This window comes from Sus scrofa, chromosome 5 (genome assembly GCF_054392235.1).
Source record: "Sus scrofa isolate SSC_HxYL_T2T_F1_AM1 chromosome 5, Sscrofa_HxYL_maternal_Yorkshire_Landrace_v2.0, whole genome shotgun sequence".
Classification (NCBI taxonomy): Eukaryota; Metazoa; Chordata; class Mammalia; order Artiodactyla; family Suidae; genus Sus; species Sus scrofa.
Window position 1 is genome coordinate 110,408,864 of NC_139387.1, and position 25,599 is coordinate 110,434,462.

General features: G+C 41.3%; 1 protein-coding gene across 30 annotated transcripts in view; it reads right to left on the bottom strand.

Annotated features, from left to right (window-relative positions):
- Positions 1-25,599, bottom strand: part of NAV3 (neuron navigator 3) — a 602,126-nt gene that overhangs the window by 165,497 nt on the left and 411,030 nt on the right. For all 30 annotated transcript variants that reach the window (XR_014804603.1, XR_014804601.1, XR_014804600.1 and 27 more), the window contains 2 exons: positions 22,633-23,659; positions 8,179-8,294 (listed from right to left, as the gene is read on the bottom strand). Coding sequence is in view for 25 of the 30 variants with exons in the window: in XM_084957747.1 (XP_084813873.1) it covers positions 8,179-8,294; positions 22,633-23,659 (1,143 nt within the window). In the remaining 5 variants the exon portion in view is untranslated. The remainder of the gene's footprint in view (positions 1-8,178; positions 8,295-22,632; positions 23,660-25,599) is intronic.

Consider the following 25,599-nt stretch of genomic DNA (forward strand, 5'->3'; position numbering starts at 1 on the left):
TTATCTAAATTAGCATTGTAAAATACACTGCCTACGCCCTTATATATGGTAACACCCTGCTGGCCAAGTTAATTAGTCCTTAGCCCAAGCTCAAGGGGGTTCCCTTTTACACAGACACAAAAAAGGGAATCGGATGGACAGAACAGCAATTATTTGTGATAAAATTTGGCAAGTAAACAAACTTGTGAATTCTGAATGCTGATTCTCAATTCTTCACTCTTCAAATATAAATTATGTTTATATAAAATGTCCTTAAATGAAATGAGGGCACTAAGGCTGAATCAGAGAAACTGATGACTATCCTAAAAACAGCATTTTATAAAGTGTTTTTTAAAAGGTCAAAACGCTACTCCACTTTGGACTCCTAAGCAAAACATTTTTTCTTCATTCAGAGTGATTCTGAATCACTCAGTCACCAGATTATGAAACTAGAGTTCAGCGTGTTAAGGTTCTGAAACGTTCATTTGTTCGACATGTGCTGCACTCAAGTGTCCATGCCGCATATACTCTAAAGTCTTACGAATTCACCAAAGAGGGAATCTGTATGCTTTAGGCATCAAAAGAGTTCATCTGGAGCCTCTATACTTGGATTTTTTTAAGTTCCCAGGCAAATGTGAGCTACCGATGCCAGCCTACATCACAACCACAGCAAAGTGGGAGCCAAGCCTTATCTGCAACCTGCACCACAACCCACTGAACGAGGCCAGGGATTGAACCTGTGTCCTCATGGATACCAGTCGGATTCATTTTCACTGCACCGCAACAGACCTCCCGGAGCACCTATAACCGAAGGCACTGATGAGCTCCTCTCTGTATACAAGGATACTTGTGTACCAGTCAGCCTAGACTGGCAGTTCTCAAACTTGAATGTTCAAAACCTCGCTGAGGGCTTCTTATAACACAGCGTGCTGGGCCCCGGCCCCATCCCTCCTCAGCCGTCTGAGAGGGACTTTGCATGTCTAGCACATTTGTAGGTGATGTGGATACTACTGGCTCTGGAACCCCGCTCAGAGTCTGACACTAGTGGTTTTCAACTATGTCCCCCCACGCCAGGGGACATTAGAAATATCTGGAAATATTCTGTTGTCCCAAATGCGGGGTGTTGTGCTTCTGACCTCTGAGAGGTGGCGGCCAATGATACTGCTTTCAGTGACAGGAACGCCCTCCCAAAAAAGAATGATGCAAACCACACATCGATAGTGCCAAGGGTGACAAATTCTGGCTTAGACCAAGTTGCATTATGTTTATTGATTCTTGAATACTATATTTATTACTAAATAAATGCTATATTGGATTTATTACTAATTATTAATTAATTGCAATTTATTGTTGTGAGTTTTTAAATTGCATTTACAGATTATTTAGGAATTTCAGCAGCTTACAGAAACAGAGACGCATTTTGCTCACGTTGATGCCCACTCGATGTTACTGCAGCTCTGTCCAAGCTGCCTCTACGCTAAGACCCAGGCTAAAAGAGCACCTCAGTCTGCGATGCGCTGAGAGTATGACAGAGGGAAAATGAGACTGGAAATCCAAGCTTCTGCTCACGACCGGCCCACGGCACGTTTCTACTCACATACTACCGGTCGCGTCAAATCGCATGGTCCACACGGATTCCGTGGGGCAAGAAAACAGAAACCTCTTGCGGGGTGAATTTAGGAAGTGGGGGATCCATGTCCGGTGGAGGTAGGGGTGAGGGCTGGTTATTTTGAAGACATAACCCTCACCGAGGAAAACATCGCAAGCACATTTTGTCTGTTTCTTTCCGTAAGTGCACTATTGTCGACGTAGTTACCACCGTTTCCCGGGAAACGGCATCGGTCCTTGCGTTTACCTTGAACAGCAGCAGGGAGCCCAGTTACGGCTTCTCCTGAGGCAGTCGTCTCTGCTTGCTCTGGGCTTCCGTTCACACTTGGGCGTGTTTATACTTCCTTGTCCTCATTCGTTTACTCGTACGTTACACAAGGTGGCGGAGGAAGCCTCAGCGCCCCAGAGACAAATACGCCCAATCCATGCCAAAAACACAACCACTCCCGTTCCCAGCCAACACGTCACATAAAGGGTGGCTACTGTGACGTTCTGAGAAGGGAAGCCTTCGAGCTCTTTAGTAAACATAATTATAAAGCAGCTGTTTAAGTAAAAGATCTAAACTGCTTTCAGATGATCTGAGCTCCATCAACTTACTCTTTATAAGCATCCAAGAAAAAGGCAAATTGAATGATCATTTACGAAGATCTTAAGTACCAGATATTTCCCATTATTCAATAAGTTTGGGCCGTCAGGAAACAAACGAAACAAACAAACACAAAAACACACATGTAACCATTAGTTTATCCTCCTGTTTAATTTAAATTCTCACTTCCAAAATGATTTCCTGAATTCATCCGATATTTAATTATTTTCTTACAAATGACATATTGGCTTTGTCGATAGAGAGTCAGTCTGGCATCTATCATTTTATTTCAGTTATAATTCCAGAGAAGGGTTAGAAAGTGGATTATATAAATGTTACGCATGTTGGTAGATAGTCTTATACAAAAGATGGGCAGGTATGAACCTATTGTTTTTTTACTGGCCACGCCCTTGGCACGCGGAAGTTCTAGGCTGAGAAACGAATCTGTGCCTCCATAAAAACCTGAGCCACTGTAGTCGGATTCGTAACCCACTGTGCCACAGCGGGACCTCTCCGATGTATTAAAAGAAATCTAAAAAAATTCCAAATGACTCCAGTGGAATGAAACATAGAGCTCGCGTTACACGTGGCAGGATCTCTCGGCACTTGATGAAAGGGACGGTCTCCGAGGCCAAATTCGTTTTTGTCAACGAAGGAGAGGATAAAACCCAAGCCAAAGCAGTAAACTCGACACCACCCATCGCTGGACTTGCGATACTGAGGTCACGGCGGGAGTCTTTAAGGACAGGCTAACAGCAAGGAGCTCACTCACACCTTGTCATAAATTACATACTGCCGATCATGCGACTGCAATAATTAACAGAACCACCATCATCAGACTGGGCAAACAGCACTAGTTTCCCCCTAAGAACATGGCAAATCTCGGGCAACTTGAGAGAGACACCTAAAGACTCTGAAGAGCGATGAGGTCTCCAAAGGGTAAAATCTTGAGTTTTCTCTGGCATGCCGGCCCACTGAGGGCCACTCCTTTCTGACACTTACCTTCATATGACAATTCAGCTGCATTCTTAACTTCTGTGATCATTTACTCATGAAGATGCTGGTTGGTTGGTTGGGGGGTTTTCTAAATTCACGAGTTGCCGCATTGATGACATGCAGACCTAAGCTGGCTGGCTGTCTCAGTGAATGACTCTGACAAATCTGCTTTTCGATGTAAACCCTTTAAGACTGCTCATAAATGGTATCACAGATCTTTACATGTCATGCATCTCACAGGTCATGCCATAAGGATGCTTTTCACATTTAAGTACAAAAAGGCATTTTCCGGGGCAGCATAAGAGAAAAGTGCAGGGAAGGATGGAGAAGGAGTTTCAGATCTGGCTTGTTCGGGGCTCAGACATTTCCTGCATTGACCTTGACCTATTCTCTCCTGCTATCAGTTGCTTGTTCCTACATTGTTTCACTTGAGGGTGAAGGTAACTGCCAACAGCTCCATGCTTTCCCTTGATTAACTTCGGATCTAGTGGAAAAACACAGTCTCTTTCCTAACAGTCTCAAGAAAAGTTGAGATGGATTCTCACTGGTTCTGATTGAACTGAATCGGGTCAAATGTCCACTGCTGAGAGAGTCACTGTGGTCAGTGGAATGGGTGGTTCTGAGTGGATCTGCTTGGCTCAATTTCATTTGCACCATATGAAAAGACTGATGGGACTATGGCTCTCCCACAGAAAAGCAAAAATTGCTGTTATTAGCAGGTGGGACAGTGGATGCTGGTCAGACAAGACTATACCAGGACATCGAGGTATGTCTACCGTGAAGCCAATGGTGCTTAAGACCTTCTAACTTCCTAAGCAATACAATTTTGCATTTTTACTTTGCTGTATTATTTTCAGTAAAAATTTTGCATTTTTACTTTGCTGTATTATAAACTGAAAATACTCACAAAATCTGGGGAGTTCCTATTGTGGCTCAGGGGGTTAAGACCCCAACTAGTATCCACAAGGATGTGGCTTCAAACCCTGGCCTCGCTCAGTGCACTAAGGATCCAGCATTGTTGCAAGCTGCAGCATAGGTCATGGATACAGCTCGGACCTCAGATCTTGTGGCTGTGGTGGAGGCTGGCAGCTACAGCTCGCATTCAACCCCTAGCCTGGGAACGTGCATGTGCTGTGGATGAGGCCCTAAAAAAGATAAAAATTCACAAAATCTGGCTCTTTTCCCGCCAAGACTGACACATCAGAGTTCTATATCATTTATGCTACTTCACTTGGTGGGGGGGCGGGTGGGGACAGGACCAAATTATTCCCAGTGAGGTCTCCACAGCAACCTTCAGCAAGAAGAGTTCAGCAACAGCAATGGCCGTGAAACTCTGAGTTACGGAAAACCAATGACTTACCAAGATCCCAAAGGCTTTACAATAAGAAACCAATGAAACTAATAAAGTCAGGGAAATTTCTTTTCAAATTCTTTTCATTGAAGTTTTTTTATTCTTGGAATGTATTTCTCGATTTCTCTGCCCAGTAGAATTCTACAATACACGTGTTGTTTTTAGGCCCCGTATAAATCTTTACAGCTAACTTAGTTGTTCCCATAAATCGAATAATTCAATTATTTTTAGTGTTAAAGTTTGTTTCTTACTCCTCTGCAGGAAAGCTCAGGTTTCAGTTCTGCTTCCTTTCCCAACCCTTGACCTGCTTGGCATTTATAAGGCCTCTGATGACAATACTATGAGATTATTAAGCATCCTTAGAGCCACCTCACAAAAAAGGGAACCAAAGAACAATTCAAAGATCTAAATAATGGCGGTTCAGAGGCCAGAATTAATTTTTTCCATTCCCTAGAACATTTACCTTCCCATGTCTCATTTCATCTTTGAGGAACTACTCTGTGAGCCAGTCTAAGGTAGAGCTTTGCAATAAATGCAAGTGTCTCTGTGGCTTGCGGTTTCTCTAGCAGCCAGAATATAGGAGCAACAAGAGAAATCAGAAAGAGAAAGAATGCTGTGGAAAGGGTCAAGAACAGTCGTTGTGTTTTTTTGCTTTTTTTTTTTTTAATTTGGGTATTCTGTGATGGCCTATGTGGGAAAAGAATCTGAAAAAAAAGAATGTGTATATGCGTTTAATTGAATCACTTGGTTGTACAGCAGAAATGATCACAAGACTGTAAATCAAATGAAAAAAAAAAAAAAGATTGCAGAGATGGCCACATCCTGTGGGTTAGAGAGCGTAATGCAGTGTCGAGGAAAATATTGAAGAGGTAGAAGAGAGAGCAGTGCCGGGCAAAGTGAAGCGAATGAGTATAACTGCTGTACATGGGTAGATGTGGAGGCGGGGCTTCATGAAATTCTCTTTCCACGCTTTAATTTTCAGTGACATCCACATCAAGGTCATCAGTTGAGAGAAAGGATGGGAAAAGTGGTATCGTAGCTTTGAGCAGAAGGAAAAAGGCTGGACCTCTCCAGCTCTTAGATGACAAAAAGAGTAAATGTACTCGTCAAATACAGAATGACTGCCAGGCAGCATTAACAACTCACTTGAAGCTGGTGGTCATGAACGTGAAGTGAATCACATCGACATGTGGTGTGTCCTTCTCCAGGTGCATTCGTTGCTGGCAGGGGCCACGTGGAGACTTGAATGTAACTGGGTCTGAGGTTTCACCCAGTGAGTGCGAGGAAGCGAGAGAGGGCATGGGAGCAAAGGCTATGTGAAAAGTCATACTCCATTCTTCGGCCACCAGAGGAATTCAGCTGATTAAGGAGGGAAGAAGGGTGTGCAGGGCTTGGTGAGGGTAAGTAAAAGGTAGTAGGATCAATGAACAGGAAAGTTTAGATACAGCAGCAAAGTCAGAGAAGGAACGGAAGGGCATTGCAAAGACAAGAGGCTGTAATCAGGAAGCGTGGGGTACATGGAAGCTGCAGAATCTGACAATGCCCTGATATAGGGTTTGAGTAAGAGATTAAGTAGCTCAGGAGGAATTAACAGACAAGAGCATTAGAAGAAAGGCCAGGGTATGCTAGTTATGCTCTTGTCACTAATCCACTTCCCTGTGAACAGCATGCTCTCATCACTGGTCTACAAGTATACACTCATCTAGCCTCCTCCAATTACGGCACTCAACTTATAGCTTACTAATCAGAAATAAAAATCTTTCTTCCATGAAATCTCAAGTTTGCATGGAACAAAACTGTCAGTACTCTACATAGGCTCACTGTAAAAAAACAAAAGTAGGAATGACACAATCAGAGAAGACTCATTTCAGCATTTATTTGCTATTTCCTTTTACTAGATTTCCATCTAAATCAGGCTCAAATCTATGTCGTTGTATCATAATCATTGTTACAAATTAATATTATACCCTTCAACAAATCCACCAGACTACTGTATTATGTTAAAGTCCAGTTTATATTTCACTTTCAAATATTCTATTAAAAGATCAGAACATTAAATGGAAATGAAAAATTTCCCCAGTTTTATTGAGACATAATTGGTGTACAGCACTGTATAAGTTTAAGGTGTATAACATAATGATGTGACTTATATAAATGGAAATATGGAAGTTTGAAAAAACCATCCAATGATTGAAAGAATAAGAAATGAGAAAAAAATCAAACATGGGTTATTCAATCAGAGATACTAGAAAACACAATGATTTCAGAAAAACAAGGTTTCTTTGTGAAATTCACAGAAAAATTAGAATTCAAGTGTACTGAGTGCATTTTCTTCTATATATTTGAGCTCTAGTATTTCTGCAGGCATGTGGATACTAACTGAAGATATCCATGAACAAAGGAATGTGTGAAACATATACATCTTCTTGCTACACGATGTTTATACAATACCTGGTCAATACGGATGCACATTATGACCACACAACTCTGCGGAGCTATGGAAAACCAGCACTTTCTCCAAGAGATTGAAAACCTCCATAGGGCATCACCATAGCCTTGGCATTCCCATTTCAACCCTTACCCGTATCTGCACACGAAAGCTCTGAAGCCTAATGACAGCACTGATGTTAGTTCCAAAAGGAACCCTTGGGATGCTGTGTGGCCACTACTGTCAGTGTCCACTGGTGGGTGCTGCAGTAAGTGCCAATGCCTGCCTGTGTTACAAGTCTGTGCAGAAGTTGCTGAGCCATCGAATTTGGGATATGGTTATTCTCATGAGTTTCAGAACAATACTCAAGGTCCTGAGAGTACTACAGTAATTTTGAAAATTAAATAGTTGTTTTGTTTTTTCCCTTAGGAATACACAATATAAAGAATCTCTGAGCCACAGATATATTGGGATAACAGACATACCTCTACTTCCATACATTCTTATATTTCAAAACAGATAAAACGCTCTTAAATTCTCTTTCCCCTTAGGATCAGTATACTATGTTAAGATCCTACTTAGTTTCTCATGAACATGGAACTAAATAAAATGAAATTACACCAAAGGCCTTCCTGAGGTGCCAAGGCTTATCTGGATCCTAGGAAAAACACTGGACTAAAGCTGAGAATCTGACAAATCGTGTCTGGAGTATGTATATGTCATGTTTCTTACATTATTTATATATAATGAAGTATCTCCAAAATTAGATTTTTTTCCCCAGAATACACCTTTGGAATCACCATGTATAAATATTCAAAATCATACAGAATTGAAGACAGACAGAGCAGGGTTGGATGGCCATGGAAATTTTACATTAACCGATCATTACTATTTTTTAAATCTCCAACTATATTCAAGGACTACCTCATTAAAAACAAAAGATTCTTTAAGTTTTCTCTGACTGTATTTAACTTGACTGAGGGCAATGACGACTTAAAATCCCAGCCTCGGAGAACACCACCATTCGTTACAGAATTCTTGACAGAACAACAAAGACAGTTTCCTAAGCAGAAGAGTCAAATGCCTAAGAATCTCTGAAGCACGAAATGCACACAGTCCATTAACGCCTAATGGAAAACAGTACAGCACAAGTACGATTTAATAAAAAAAGACTTACGGAGAAATTACAAAAATTCTGAGTTTGACCTACCCATCAGTCAGGTCACTTACCAGATATCTCCTCTAGGCACTGCTTAGCTGTTTTACTATATGATAAATCCATCTTAGTAGGACTGGTGCAGGAGTCAGCAGATGGTAAAGAGGTACCTTCATTTTCTGAATGTGCTCTGAAATTAGCCAAGAAGACAGAAACACCAATTGCTGTCACCAGTGACTCATCAAAGTTCTCTACTACAAGAAGAAACCAAAGCATTAAAAGTTTTCAATCAAGGGAAGGGAGCATTTCCTTATGACTGGCATATTCCAAAGCTGTCTATCCACAGGAGAATTTCTTTACTTTTCATATACAATTCGAGTTGGAATGAGATACTAAATTAGATTTCATAGACTTTCTTGAAAGCATGTAATTACCAATAATTGACTTCATTTTTTGGCAAAAGACTTGAAAAGATACATTTTTTTTTTGCTGTTTTAGAGAAAATCTGGCTAAATTTGTTCTTCTGAGGATAACTAAAAAAAGCATGAAAAACAGCCCTAAAATTATTTTTTGCATGAAAATTCTATAATATATATCCTAAAATGCAGACTGTAATGAAAAATAAATATTGAATTTGCTATGGGCTATAAATATCACTGGGATGTCTTGATTTCCAAAAAATTAAAGTCATTTAAAAACAAATTCTCATTCTGACAACCCTCATTTATATGATGTTTTATATTTGTGTATACGTGCATGGGTATGTATTCGTGTGTATGGTTAACACGTAAAGAGTAAGCCTAATCAAACAAAAAGCACTTCGCAGACGGACTCCTTATGTTTGGATATTTCAGTCTTCATGCATTTTGTCTTCTTTTCATGTACGGGCAAATTTTTTAAGAGCACTATCTTTCCCTATGCAGCTTCAAAATCTGTGTATATCTGGTCAAAACCCCCACATCTTTCAAAAGTCCACAGCACGAACTATAAGACAAAGGAGGAGGAGAGACGACGCGGCACATTGTACACTGACTGGGCTTTGTTCCCCACGCTTCTCTCATTTGTCTTGAAGTCCATTCCTGGTACTGGGTTTGCACCATGGCGACTGATCATTAAATATTTCTTACTTTAAGAAACATCTAGAGAGAAGATATACAAGTGAAAGAAAAATTCAGTGTATTTTAAAATCAATTTTAATTAATATGTTACTTTTATTATAAGTCCTGGTTTTGTTTGAGAGAAAATCAAGTGTAATCATGAATGCCAGAAATATTTTATCTTTATCTGACAGGTCTAAACCCTCTGAAAAGCTCCTTAGGATTTTAATAAGTCATGGAAAACTAGAGGCTGTACATACGTTTGTGTGTATATAAGAGTGGATATAGAAAGGAAAGAGAGAGCTATGCAAGAATCCATACAAAGCTGTGTCTTGACTCCAGCGATTACTGGTAAACGTTTCTAGTTTATTCTAACTTAAAGTTGGATAAAAGCAGCATGGCAAAATTAAGAAAGAGGATGTGCTGTTCACATGACAGGACGTGCCATCAAGGCCAGCAAAGATGGGTCAGTGCTGTGAAAATCACCACGTACCTTTCGTCTCCACCTTCCGTGATATCGCGGTAGCATGTGGACTAGCAGACCACTCCTTTCAGGGGACTCTCCTACCTTGGCGTCTATGATAACAAATTTCTAGTTTGTTCCCTTTTCTCTCTGGATGCTGCTTTTTTCCTCTTTGTTCTCTTTTACCCAATCGCTAAATGTCGGTGGTGAAAAGAAGGGCAATGGTTGGGGGTTCCTCGAATCACTATCCTAAGCTTCTTCCAGGCTGCACGGTCGAGCCTAGATGACCTCAACTACGCCCATCCTACTAAGGACTGCTGACCCACATACGAATTCCAAATTCAAACTCTGGCTCAGAACTTTTCTCTAATTCCAGATGTGAATCATAACGGCCCAATTCACATCCCCTCTAGATTATTACAGAGATAACTCAAACCCATCACGTACAGAACTGCACTCACGATAGTTTCCCAACAAACCTGGTTCTTGTTCATGGCGGACCTGGGTGAAAGTGTTAGGAGCCAAAGAGGCTTGGCCTGTTCGGATCTCTGCCCACCTCTCCAGTATCACTGTGCACAGGACTCCCTCGTCTTTCTCCTCTGTTGTTACAAGAGTCCTCCACCCTCCTCCTATAGCTCCCCCTCAACAGGGCCTTTGAACTTGAAGATTTTCCTTCCCACATCATCCAATTAAATTTATCCCTTCAAGTCTCAGCTCAAGGGATGGTTCTTTTTAAAGAATCATCCCAAATTTTCAGGTGACATCCCAAGGAAGAAGTACCTACTTTTCGCTGCACCTGTCTTGATGGCACTTCACACCCTCGTAATGTGCAAATTGAGTCATTGTTTGATGAATGTTTATCTCCCAAACTAGAGTCTATTCTCCATGTTTAAGCTCACCATGGTACCCCAATGCCTAGTCCCATGTCCAGAATATGTACCACACTCAGCAAAAATTTGGTAACTGAATGAATAGTTCTCATCAGTAGTGATCATAAGTCAGTATCATCGGCGGGTAAAACGTGTGGAAGGAAACGTGGCGTGATGGTCCATGCTTAGGATGTGGTTGTAAAATTTGGCTCTTGCAAAACAGTTATTAACGCATGTGACCTTGCTACGTTACTTAGCGTCTCTGAACATCTGTTTGCTTATGTGTAAAAGCAAAAAGAAATATGTCCCTCGAAAAATAACGGTGAGCTCAAGTACTATTATTACCAACGGCCTGGAAGGGCCACCTTTTGAGCACGCGGGGACCAGTTCACTGGTAAAATGTGGGGTACATCTGCCTCTCCTCGCGGTCCGTCTCTCTTCTTCTCTGGCCCCCAGCGCCTTCTACATCCCCTGTCTATTGCCCCTCCCCAGGGACCTCCAAAGTCCATTGCTTTCTGTTTATTCTCCCACGCGAGCTTGTCTGCTGTGAGCGGCTGTACTCTCTCGGCCCATCCCTCAGCTTCCTATCCATGAATGAAGGAAAAACATCCTCTCAGATTTTTTGAGGATCATTCGTACTTGCTGAAGAAGTCTAAATGAAAGCATGGAGTGAGACTGGAGACCCTCGGGCAAGCCTCGTGGCTGCCTGCCAAGAAGCATCAGAGGGCCACGGTGTCTGGGTGAACTGGCTGGGAGCCAGGGCTGCCTACAGCCCTGCAGGCTTGGCACTCACAGGCTGGTCTCTCAGAGGCAGAGGCACAAGAGTTCGTATGCCAAGATGATTGTCTAAAGCTCAATGCCAACTGGTTCCTTCTAGAGCAAGACCAGAGCCGCCACAAGAACCAGAATACCTGTAACCATGTGAGTTACAAGGAGTCAGAGAATCTCCTCTAGGAAATCTCTATGGAGTGAGGGAATATTCAGAGCAGGTTTTGCGGTGGAGTTTTCCTTTGCTCTGGATAAACAGATCTTAAACAGTATTTCTCAGCATGTGCCTCCCTTTTCTCAATTCCAGGGGCTAAGTCTCCACTCTCTGACAAAAAAAATATTCAGACTTCTGGACTTCCTGTCATGGCTCACTGGCTAACACATCAGACTAGTATCCATGAGCGTGTGGGTTCGATCCCTGGCTCTGTTCAGTGGGTTAAGGATCTGGCGTTGCCATGAGCTGTGATATAGGTGGCAGGCACGTCTCAGGTTCTGCATTGCTGTGGCTGTAGTGTAGGCCAGCAGCTATAGCTCCAGTTCAACCCCTAGCCTGGGAACTTCCATATGCTGGGGGTGCAGCCCTAAAAAGACAAAAGACCAAAAAAAAAAAAAAAGTATTCAGGTTTCTGTCTTTGAAACCTTTGTTTTATTTACTTTCTAATATGGCAGTGAAACATTTCTGGCTGATTTGCTCTTTATTTTTATGTTTTTAGTTTTAGTTTTAGTTTAGGTCATAAGAGACAACCCTGTAGCCCAGGGTTTCAGGTTCTCTGGTGTAAGCTGCACACCGGTCCCTATCTGAGTTGCCTGCATCAGCAATGGCAGGGGAACAGATTCTCAAGGGAAGGGACACGGAAAAGTCAAACTTCAAATCATTGTAAAAAGACCTTAGGAAACATCTTTGCTTTGCAGCCACTTGTAAATGGGTCCAGATCCCCTGCTCTGTGTATGTTACAAGCTGTCCATTCCTCTAGGATTTCCCCTCATTATTTATATAAAGTGGAATCAGATTTTAACTCCAGTCTCTAGAGAGACAATCAAAGCTAGTTGGTAAAGATTTAACTTTTATACAAATGATCAAAGAGGTTCAGTTCAACCTCAGAAGACTCTCAGCGTGTCCTTTATTTCTGTTCATGTTTCATCCCAACAAAATAAAAGGGACCAGGGTTGATTCATAAAACAATGTATAAAGACTTCAGAGTCAAGAGTGTTCTCTGATTCAAAGGTAGGTACTGCAGTGGCATCATTCCCTGTTCCCACGTAAAGTAATGCTGCATTCCCCTAGTACAGATGGGGGGAAGGCAAAAATAAGTATTATGATGTCCTTTCAAAATATGTGCGAGACACAGTCCTGGGCAGACTATCTTTCTGTGCACTTAAGCAGGGTCAGCACGTTCTAAGCACTTAGACTGAAACTGTAATGTGGGCTGTTGCAGAAATACCATTTATTTAGAGTCCTAATAAGCCAGAATTCAGTGCTACTGCTTGTTAACAAGATTCCCAGAAGTTAAATTTCACTAATGATTAACATAAAAGCTCTCTCCTGTTCCTGTGCAATCACTACGTGCCGAGTACTATGGCTAGTGTTTTACCCAGGGCATGTCACTTTAATTTCACAGGAATCCTGTTGCTAAGAACTGAGTGTCTGTTTCTTCCCCAAAGTCACCTGTCGAAACCTAATCCCCAGTGTGATGCCAGGAGGTGGAGACCTGGGGGTGATTAGGTCGTGAGGGTGGAGCCCTCTCGCGTGGGCTCAGCGCTCTTACAGAAGAGACCCTGCAGAGCTCCCTGACCCCTCTGCCCTGGGGGGACAGAGCGAGAAGATGGTTATCTACCAGCCGGGGAGCAGGCTCTCGCCAGGCACTCGATCTGCTGGCAACTGGATCTCAGACTTCTCAGGCTCCAGCACTGTGAGAAATACATGTCTGTTGCTTAAGCTCTCCCGTCTATGGTATTCCTGTTAGGTAGCCATCTGAACAGACTAGGACACCTGAAATGTAGGTGTTATAGATAAATTAAAGCTTCTGGAGTTTTAGTTATTTGCCCTGTGTAACAAGCTGGTAGATATTTAACCTGTACTTAAGTCTGGCAGTTTCTAAATACTGTTCTATTAACCACTACTCTACAGTATAATTCCACCCAAATGTCTCTGGACACTGAGTATGTTAATGCATGTGATGCCTCATTAGCTGACAGATAGCTTAGTTATTTAAGTTGTTAACAGGCAGAATTTGAATGTGACAATATCCAAGGGTCTAATCTTAAATCTTCTCTTCACTACCTTCACATTTTACTCTTAAGAAAAGGAAGCTCTTATGCATGCCATTGAAAGGAATTCAACAATAAATCTAGATACTATCAATCTTCATATTTTCAATTTCGTAAGTATGGGTATTGAACATTGATTCATATTAAAACATATCTACATGAGAATTCCTCTTTATATGGATATACTAGTCACAAATGTGGACACACACAGAAATGCCTTGAGTCAGCAACAATGACTAATTGCCTTACAACTCCTGCTTTAAAAACACAATATCAAAGAGAGAAAAAATAAGCATCTTTCCAAAACTAGCTCTCTCCTTCCTGATGAGAAGGCAGACAGGTGGCAGACAGGTGACAGCCAGGGCCAGTGCCAGGAATTTGTCAGAATGAAGAGTAGCCCAGTGTGGATAGGAAGTTTGTTAGATCTGTATGTGTGTGTGTGGGGGGGGGGGTTGAATAAAAAAGAAAATATATAGAGGATAGTGGGAGCCAGGTCCCTCAGCTGACAAAAGGAAGTGCAAGTATGGAAAGGAGAAATTAAGAATAAGTTCTGTGTGTTGATTTGGAACTGGAGGTGTGGTGAATTCATGCTTGTGGTTACATATTCATATCTTTATCTACCTAATCTATCTACCTACCTACATGTCTATGCATAAGAGATATCTCATGGATATTGAGATAGATACGTGTGTGTGCCTACATATATCTCACCATTTAAGAAGCCTAGGAGCAATGAGATCTGGTTTCTAAATACTGCTCTTCACAAAAGAAATCAGGACACCTTAGATAAAAGCTGAAGCCAAGGCAGCGAAACAACAAGAGGTGCCCAGATCGCTCTGCACCAAAAAGGAACAAAGTTCTCAAAGAATAATGAGCAGAAACCAGCTGGGAGGGGATCCTGGTAGTCACACCTGGGAAAATTTAAACATCAAAATAAATATTTATGTTGATGGATTATAATCCATCAACATAGGAATCCATTAGTGCGCAGAATTTAAAGAGAGAGAAAAGGAGAGAAAAAAGGAAGAAGAGGAGAAAGAGCAGAAAAAGCAAGAGAAGGAGGAGGAGGGAGAGGAGGGGAAAAATAAGAAGGGGCATCTCCTTCTTCAAGTTGAATGGCAAGGCATAAATGCAGAAGGAATGATGGCATTACAAACCCCTGACATCCGTTCAAGTAAATTATTAATTTCAGCAAGAAACCTCAATAGATGCTGAAACATATGGGTGACAGGACAGCAAGAAACAGAATTTTTACAGAGTCTCAAAATATCCTCTCAGAGTCTTCAAAGTGCCTTCACGAAATACAAATGGGGCAAAGTCACTTTAGAGAACAGTGGCGAAGCAACATCCCAATCAAGCAATCAAATTCAGTACCACCAAAACGGGAAATACTGTGATACTTGGGAGGAATGCCCTGGAAAGACACAGCATCGCTTCTGTGACATTCTAGACCGTATATACACATGTGGGTCTAATCATGAGAAAGTATCGGACAAACCTACATTAAGAAACATTCTATAAAATTCCTTCTTCAATATATCAACGTCCTGAAAGTCATGGAGGATCAAAGAATTGTTCCAGACTAAGGGATGTTTGCATGACCCGACAACTGGGTTCAACATTCATCCTGGGTAAATGAAGTGCCTCTGGGAAAACTCATAACTTGAATAAAGTCTCTGGTTGCTCTTATATATAAGGAAGCAGTAGTGGTGTGGTTGGGCAATCTGGCACCAAACCACATAAGCTAAATACAGAAAGGGTAGTTTATCAAGCTTCTCTGTTGAGAGAATGCCAGCTCATAGCAGAATTCTACACAGCACTGTCATTGAATCTGTCTTAAAAATACTGCTGTGTGAGGGAGGTTAAATGGCTCCTTGATGCACAGATATATACCAAACACCAAACCTTGCAAAAGACAAGTTTGCAAGGCAAGCATTCAATAAGCTTCAGTTTGTGCTGATGACCAATTATGCCCAGTTCACATAAAACCACAATCGCAGCATCATCTGTAATGACAGCTACAGACTCACGAAGGCTTTATCTGCATTGATGGTTATACGCTTCCCATTTCAATCTTTGTAAACTCGTGGCTCCTCCTACTCAATCTACTGGTTCAAGAAATAAGCCAAACTTAAAACCATGTGAGTAAGCATTTTCAAAACGAATGTTTTACATTCTTTGCCTTTCAGAACATAGCATATTCAAATGTCGATTTTCTGTGTCACTCTCTAGGCAAATCTGAAGCCTCAAAAATCTTGTTACAACAAAAATCTTTCCTGAGAACGCTTGATGCAGTTGTATAAGGCACATCATAGTATATCAAATGAAAGGAAACCTCGAAATTCACACCTTCTTAACCTGATTTTCTAAATCACCTGTGGATAGAGGGTTTCTGCTTATTTTAATAGGTTTAAGAGGCACAATGAGTTTCTGCTCTTTTAAACAATGCTCTGCCTTATCTAAAGCTTGGGTTCCTCTCTCCCCTTTGTGAACTGTCCACACCCTGATACCCTCCCTGTGCCTTTAGATGCTTGCTCTATGTCTAGTGCCATGTTTTCTTGACATTTACTACAACGTTCAGAAAATAACAAAAGGGCAGGTAGGCTTCAAAATAGCAAGTTATGAATCCATGTAATAGCTATTTTGAAATTTATTGAGGGCTGTTAAAAAGACTGAGGTTTGGAGAAAACATGCAGGTCTTTCTCTCCCCCTTAAGTAACCCGTCACTTCACTATTTCACTTCACAGCTCTGCCAGCATGAGGGATAGAGCTGTAAAGTAATGAACATTAAAGCGATGGAAGAAAAACAACACATGAGGAGAGGGGAGGCAATTTTGAAGGTTCAGAGGAGCTAAGATAACAATTTTTGAACTCCAGGCAAAGAAAACAAGTTTGGCGGATACAGCATCAATGGCAGACAGTAAGAAAGAAGAGGAACAAGGAAAAGTAGGCCGTTTCTTCTTCACTATGCTTTTCTTTCTCTTTTCTCTCTCCAAGTGGGACCTTTAATTCAAGTCTTAACAGTGCTAAGTCTGAAAATCAGAAGGCTTCTCCTTCATCTAACCACTGAACCACCAACCCTACCCCGACTTCTCCCACTAACCACCCATTTACACAACGGAGACACAGAAATCTTCCAGGATTGACCTGCACACACACACTCAGGTGTTCAACTGTGTGCAAACACACAACGTGCCAGTTCTGGACACTCAAGCATTTCTCTGACAATCCAGATCCAATCAATTCTCCTTTTCTAGGAAAACTGACGTACTTGCCCCCCACCACGCGTCTTTTGAGTTCACCCTGTTTATCTGGTCCCTTTACTCTTACAGTCCCTTTCCGGTCCCCCGCCCCCCGATCTCTGAATCCCACTTCTCTTTCTGAACCCAGCTCATGAGACACTTGCCCGATTCCAACAGCTAGCAGTAATTTTCCACTTTGGAAGTCTCAGTGTACCAAGTCTGGGTCATTGCCGGTGGGATTTTACACTTTCTGCTTCATTCTGCAGTTAGGTTTGCGTGAGTCTCTTGTTTGCTGCTTTGTGAACAATGGGAGGAAAATAACACGACCCGTGTGATGTTTCCCTCCAACCCTGATGCTTTACGCAGTAAGAGTAGTTAGTAAGTAGTCAAAAGAGGAAAAACAAAAATAAGGGAATGAATGCCCTGGAGCGATAATCTGGTTATATTCTTTCAACAGTTCAAAGCTGTTCATATTGCAACTAAATCCTGTCATTTACAGGAAAGAAAAGACTTCTGAGTTTTTCTTATTCCGTTGCACATTTTTGGCAGCCTATCTGTTCTTCCACATCAGGTAAGTCTAACCCATGATTAACTACGGTGTTTCATTCAATGATTTTTACTTAGTGCCTACTGTGGGAAGGCTCTCTCCTGGGCTATTACACTACTAAATTGAAAAAAAAAATAAGACTATCATTTTCAATGAGTTTATGTTACAGTTGGAGGTAGCTGAACTCACACTTGTTAGTAAGTAAATAAAAAAACAGGGATGGTGATAAACTTTATGACTAAAACACACAAGGACAGTGGGTATAATTCTGGAGATAAGCAATGTGCGTGTCCCTTTGGACTGGCCAGGTGGAGACAGCGAATGTGAACAAGGGGCATCTGAGGCGAGATCTAATGAGAAGACGCCTGCTTTGATCTGGAAGAGAGTTACTTCCAGAAAGACATCTATGAAATCTGTGACAAAGTCCCCAAAGCAAGGAGTTCCCGTTGTGGCTCAGTGGGTTAAGAATTCAACTAGTATCCATGAGGATGCAGGGTTTGATCCCTGGCCTCACTCCGTGAGTTAAGGATCCAGCAATGCTGAAAGCTGTGGCATAGGCTGAAGATGCGGCTCCCATTCAACCCCTACCCTGGGAACTTCCACATGGCCCGGGGGCAGTCCTAAAAAAAAAGAAAAGTCCCTAAAGCAGGACAGGTTAGTGTTTTGAGAAACAGAATGAAAGCATGGAGTTAGTGCACAATGGTATGAGGGTAGTTTAAGGGTTAGATAGAAGGCCAGGTTATGTAGGAGTCTGTAGGGCTTCATAAGATGCTTGGATTTTATTTCTTAAGCACAGTGGAAACCCAGTAGATGGTCTCACCCTGCTGTGTGAAGGATGTTACTGAAAAGGAACCAAGTGGAGGCTGGAAGTCTCACTGGAAACAAGGTGAAAAGCAGTGGTGACGTGTCCTGGGCCAGGGGAGGGAGGGTAGAAACAGAAAGAAATGCCCAACCAAGGGTATATTTTGGAGGAAGAGACAACAGGACTAGCCGTAAATAATATGTGGGAGCAGTGACTAGAAGAGAAGAACAAAGTTTGGATTCATTCCCAGCTTTCATCCTTAGTCTCCCCATTCAAGACATCATGAATTCTAACCTCTAGTCTGCAGCAGCCTTAGTTACTAGCATCTTGCACAGCACTTCACAATTTGCCTGCTATTTTCTCATCGCGCTTGGGTCGTACAGTTGTAGAATGGCAAATGTGGATGATGCCATAACATTCTTCCTTCCACTTGACAAACTCTAACTCATTCTTTAAGTCTCATCTCTTCTCGGACTTCTTTTGTGATACATTTATTGACTCCACCCTCATGTAAGATTCAGGAAAACCATGCTACACTATGTGTCGCATACATTTCCATGACAGCCATTTTTTAAAAGTTTTTGATTAACTTTTTATCATGTTCACCAATAAACTGAGCTCTCAGAAAACAGAATTTTTTTTCTTTTTTGCTTGTTGTAATTCTTATTGTATGAGTTGCAGAATGAGTGATGAGTACATAAAAGAAAAAAAATCGGTGACTTCCCCCTTAAACCATGGCAACTGCTCACTACATCATTTCTTCAAATTTCCAGTAGTCACCTTGAACTCTTGAAAATGCAGCTTGTTCCATTCATATAGGTCTAATTATCAGGCACTTCTTATACTGAATTTAAATCTTCAAGTTTTCACCTTTGATTTTAGTTACACTATTCACTAAATGGATAAAGATATGCCAAATTCAAAACTACTTTTATACATTGTAGTGATAAATGAGTTATAAAAGTTTAATACAGAATATCCTTGTGCTGTACAGGAAGTAGGATTAATGTGAAATTCGTTAACTTCCAGAACTCAACATTATATTTAAAGGACTCAGAACATTCAATTTGCAAGAAAGAGTATGACGAGGCATATATCAAGACCCCAGAAGGAATAATTAATGACCAGAATGGCCTAGAAGTGGGCTGAGAAGGAGGGAAAACGTCACCATCACCCATCCATCTTCTCATTATATAGAGGTGATTTAATTTCCTTAGTTTATACATATTCATATACATATTTTTAAAATTTACTCTACTTAAAAGCATTGAAGCCTTTTCCATTATAAATGAGCTCTGAGTGAAATATGTGCAGATCTTCCAATGATATCTTCCCAGCATGAATTTTCTAGTGAAAACACCTCTGATATCTGTGCATACAGGAAGAAATGAAAAGTGAAGGAGTGCACACTGCAGACTCATGCGGGTTCAAAGGCAAATGCCTGCCAGCCCTGTGACTTTCAGAGATTATCACTATTCTGCCTTGAAATTGCTGCTTCTCATCTCTGTAAAATGGGGTGCCATTCCTTTCTCATTGGCTTATGACAATGTTTAAATGAGAAAATGCATACAAATCTTGCAATACAGAGACTTGTACTGGGTAAACACTCAACGAATACCACTGTGAAATAGTAAATTACTACTATTATCAAATGATTAGCAACGCCATAAAAGGCTGTCAGGGATTTTGCAAGAAAAATTCTTAAGTGATGTTGGCCCAGAGTTGAAAGGCCATCAGGGGTTACATAAGTCACATGACATGACTCAAATATATCTTTCACTAACAGTGAAAGACCTTGAATCCTCTACCCTGAGGGAATTTATATTATCATTTATAAAATTACTCAATTTAGAAAAGACTTCAAGCAACCTTTGCCTCATGTGTAGACTATGATGGGAAATGTTCTTATTAGATGGTTTTATTTACTTTCAACTACTGATTACTGATAATAATACGCATAACGACTAACATGTATAAACGATTTACTCTGAATCTGGCTCTATGCTAAAGTCCTTACATGAGATTTGCCTTACTTACTTTTTAAGACACCAGAATGAGGTAGTTACCCTTCTATCAATATTTACAGGATGAGAAACTGAAGTTTGAGGTAGACCATTAGCCATGGGCTGTTTACTGTGAACTATTTTCTATGTTCTAAGTCCTATATGAATGTTAACTCATTTTCTCTTCAAAATACGCTTATAAGGAAGCGTCTATTATTATTATCATCCCCATTTTACAGACTATAAAACTGAGGCTCAGAGTCTTCAAATACATCACACAAAGGTACATGACCAATAAATGGCATCATCAGGATGACCAGCCAGGGCGAGCTGCATCTTGGGGCTACTGATTTCACAACACAAGGTATTATTTCTCAACAAAGGCAGAGCAAGCAGACACTACAGCCTGTGATCCTAGCTTCTTGGCTACATTATCTCACTTTTGTAATCTTCATCTTAAAGAGAACACAAGAAACTCAAAGACGTTGGAGGCTTTGGCAGTCATGCAGCAGATTCAGGCTTCAGCCTTTAACCTGCCCTGCTTCCTCTTTAAAACTAGCAAAGGTTACATTTTCAAATGGAAATCATTATCCACTGGTTATATTGTTGCAAACAAAGAAAAAAGCTTGCTGCTTTTTAGCAAAAACCTTGCTCAACTGGTGGATATATTCTTTCTGCTTAGATTTATACTTTCCCATGAAATTCATGTGTGGTGATTCGAAAAGACGGATTTTTACAGAATATGCTTGAGAGCCACAAGTGTGCTGAGTAGGACCTATCTTAAACTTCATAATTTTTTTCTTTTCTTTTTGAAATGTGCATTATGATTTTGACATCTTAAATTCTCCAGTGTCAGATAAGGTCTCTGGAGTTAGAAGGATTTGCAGACTCCCGCGTGATCTAAGTACAAGGTCGTGAATGAATTATTGCTATAAAGTCAGAAGAGCAGACTTAAATGAGGCCTGAACTACAACTATACATTTGTTTGGGTGAGTGTATAAAATTCCAGAAAAAGACATTTAAGGCACTTAGATTTTTCATTTGGGGAAAACAAAGCATTATCATTATTTTCTTTACTTAAAAAATTCCATACTTTTAATCAATTTACTAAGATTTGTAAACTGTATAATCTTGAGTGTTTCCTATTTGCAGCAGGTCCTACATCCCGTTTTTTCCCTCTGGTTGAACTGTGCACCTGTCAAAAGGACAGACATTATTCCTCCCTGGCCATCTCCTCACTGAAAAGACAGTGAATAAAAATGGAGACACAGGAGTTCCCGTAGTGGCGCAGTGGCTAACGAATCTGACTAGGAACCATAAGGTTTCGGGTTCGATCCCTGCCCTTGCTCAGGGGGTTAACGATCCGGCCTTGCCCTGAGCTGTGGTGTAGGTCGCAGATGCGGCTCGGATCCCGAGTTGCTGTGGCTTTGGCATAGACCCACAGCTACAGTTCCAATTCGACCCTAGCCTGGGAACCTCCATATGCCGCGAGAGCGGCCCAAGAAATAGCAAAAAGACAAAAAAAAAAAAAAAAAAAAAATGGAGACACAGCAGCACTGACATATTTCTAACTGACGAAAACTTATCACGAAACAACAGGCAAAATGTGCTCTTTTTCTAACTGACTCTATCTAACTCTAACTTTTTCTAATTAACTCTAGTAAGATACATACTTTAAAACATAGCATACACTGTATACTTTAATACATGAAAAATATAAATGAACATAATACAAAAACAAATTTACTAAAGTATAAACATAATATTTACAGAGGTTATTATGTTTGCCTAGAAACACAGGCCTAACTATGGGAAACTAATTTAAATATTATGCTGGGAAAGCAATGCCTTAATTAATGGCATTCAACAAACATTTACCATGTGCCATAATATAGAGCAGGCATCTTATATGCAGCATGTCTGTTAATCTGCCCAAGTCTACAAGCTACATACCACTATCCCTATTTGACAGCTGAAAATGAGACTGAAGGATGTTAACTTTGTCCCCAGGCATGTAGCTGGCAAGGGACAGAGCCGGGCATGAAGTCTACTTCTGCCTGACGCTAGAGCCTCCCCCTAACCACTGTGGTATACTTTCTCCCAAGAGTGAAAACTAAAATCCTCTAAACGCTATCAAAGTGAGCATTATTTTAAAAGACATTTTAAAAACAGTAGGAGTAGCAGCAACAGACACAGGAGAAGGTCATGGCATCTGGGTTCGATTTTGCCTTTGCCAACAAGCAGGTTCCCTTTCAAAGTCTTTTGATTTGGGGGGGGGAGGAGGAAAGGGGTGGGGTGGGGAGAGGAGGACAAGCAGGTGGAGGACACAGGGGGCTTTCTCTTGAAGACTGTAATTCCAGGCCTCTGTTTTTCGAATGAAACACTGTTCCAAAACCCGACTACGTGAAACAGGATCCGCAACCTTATGACGCTCTGCGTACGCAGACCTGTCCGTGTTGAAAAGCTTACCTGTAGATGAAAGGAGCCACCGTGGCCGTGTTTGGGTGGCTGTGCTGCTGTTGTTGCGGGAGCTGGACGGCACCATTTCCCACATTCTGCCCACTGCCTGGTGCCCCTGGCCCAGCACAGGACCCAGCCGGAGCGGCGTGGCTGGCTTCCCTTCCTTCCAAAGGGGCAGGGCAGTTGGATGTGCTCGCTTTCTCAGCGGTTACGGGCTTGGGTGAGGACTGGGAAGGGCTGCCCTTGGGAGTCCTGAATTTTTCAGACTCTTTGCTTGCCGCGCTGCCGGGTGAAACCGTCTGCTTTGCTGTTGGCACCTTTGAGCCCGGTTTTGGAATCCCACTGGAAGATGGGATCAAACTTTCCTTCTTGGCTGCTGTCGTCTTGCTGCCCTTTGGGATGAAGCTTGCGATTTTAGAGGTCTTTTTTGGAGCCACGTCCGTCACCGGCTCTTTGTCATCCTTGATGGGCTTTTCAGTGCAGACTTTATTTTTGTCCCTGTTCTTTTCCTCTTTTTCCTTTGGCTGTAGCAAAGACTTTTTATTGCTGAGATTTTTGCTTCCAGCTTTTGGAGGGGCTAACTTCGGGGACACTCTGGGGCTGCTGTTGGTTGAGCTGCCACCATTCAGACCACTGCTGGAGCCCTCCACTTCGCCCGACTCGGGAAAGGCATCATCCTCCCTCCCACCATCGCCGGGGCCCGAACTGGGGGGCTGGGGGGGGCGCAACGCAGCCCGCGCGTTCACCAGCTTGAACTTCTCCAGCATGGATTTCTGTCCCGAGGGAGCCGTTTTGACCCCCTCTGAGGCAGGGGGCTTCAGTCTGTCCGCAGGCGGCGTGGGAGAGGTGGCCGGGCTCGACGGCTTCACGGTCAGCATGGTGGAGGTGGCGCTGTGCTTGGCATTCATGGACTTGCTGCGCCAGGGCTTGCTGGTGCTGGGGGACGGGATGGCGGAGGCCGGGGGCTGCCCAGCAGTGCCGGGGGGCTGCATGGTGCCATTTACACCTGAAGATGGCTGAGGTCCTTTGGAGGAATCTGGACATGGTGAAGAACAAAAAACAAAGGCAAATTCTGATGAGATCTGATCACTCCCATCAAACCACTGAGTAGCTCTGATAACTCTAAGCATCAGAAAGCCTCTCTCTCCTGAGACGGAAACAGACACCCTTACGTGGCATCCATCACATCTGTGATGTGGCTGTTTTTGCGCCACATATCAAACGTTCAGTGTCTCAGGGACATGGGGGGGCACTTTTTTCCCCTTCTAAAATTACTCTTAGGCAAATGAATTTTATTGGTCACAGACGTCTAAAGATGGGTAAAACACTATCCTCTCCCCTAATTACCAAGCAATTCTCTGCATTTTTTACAATGACTACTGCAGCTCATAGCCGTGAACGGACATTCCGCCTTGCCTTATAGACATATATTGTATAATGAATACTGAGAAAGTGCTTTAACCTATTGGGAGTCTAGATTATTATTATCTGATTAAATATACTTTTGAATCATGATTTTGCCTTTTATTAATATTGCTGAGTTTTAATTGTATAAAATAAGAATTGAAAGGTATATGTATATGGGTCAGATAATCTACTAAGAAATTATATAAATCATGTCTATAATACATAATACATATAATTCTCATAACAACCCTACATGTTATGTATCAATACTTTCATCTCCATTTTACAAATAATTTTTAAAGCTGAAGCAAAAAAAGAAACCCACAGAATTTTTCCAAAGTCACCCACTCTAGACTTGAACTGATTTCAGAGTCTTTGCTCTTAACGAGCACACCTGCAGCCTCCTTCAGTGATCTGAGCAAACTTTAAATTCTAAAACAAATCAAGCTATTTTGGAGGGACTACGAGAAAATAATTGTCAACTATACACTATATAATAATGACAATTGCATACTGTCACATAAGTCCTTGTAATGCACTAGTGTTACTTTCTACTCAGAAATCTCATTATGAAACGAATTTTTATACAACAGTTCTAGCACTGATTAATGCCTGATTACAAGTCCTATTTTTAAACATGAAAAGTGAAATCAAAAAGAGATTTTTATAAAAGGGTACAGAATAAAAAATAACTGAGTTTGCAGTTAAAAATGTCACTATAAATGTTAGCATTTGGTAACTACGCATTCTAGTCATGACATTTACCTTAAGTTTCGTCCAGCATAATATAAATACCTCCCTTTTCATCCTCTTTTTAAAAATGGAGTGATAAATGATTAAGTTGGATATTTATGTAAAATGGACAACATTGAAAATGTTAACAGACTAGATACTGACAAATCAATGCAAAGCTGTTTCTGAAAAAATGTCCAAAGGAAATATTTTATTAAAAAATTCTGTCATAATATTCAGGAATTAGAGTCCACTAAATTCCATGAAATAGTCATAACTATGAAACCACAACACTTTTAAATGTTTTCCTCAGAAGTATCAAAATGCATTATAAATAATATGTAGTTAAGGCAATCAGTAAAGAATTTTTACTCGTTTTTCAGAAGAAGAATTTTACATACAAAAAAGTTAATAAAGAAGTCAGAGACAGGAAAAGAGGTTAAATGACTAAATATATGTGTGACTTGGGGTTTTCTAAAAATAAATATGTCTAAAATAATATATTTGTGAAGTTTATAGTAATAACAATAGCAGAGACAGATGTATTTCATATTGTTAGTAAACCAACATTGATTTCTTTTTTTTTTTTTTTTTTTTTTTTTGTCTTTTGTCTTGTTGTTGTTGTTGTTGTTGTTGTTGCTATTTCTTGGACCGCTCCTGCGGCATATGGAGGTTCCCAGGCTAGGGGTCGAATCGGAGCTGTAGCCACCGGCCTATGCCAGAGCCACAGCAACGCGGGATCCGAGCCATGTCTGCAACCTACACCACAGCTCACGGCAATGCCGGATCCTTAACCCACTGAGCAACGGCAGGGACCGAACCCTCAACCTCATGGTT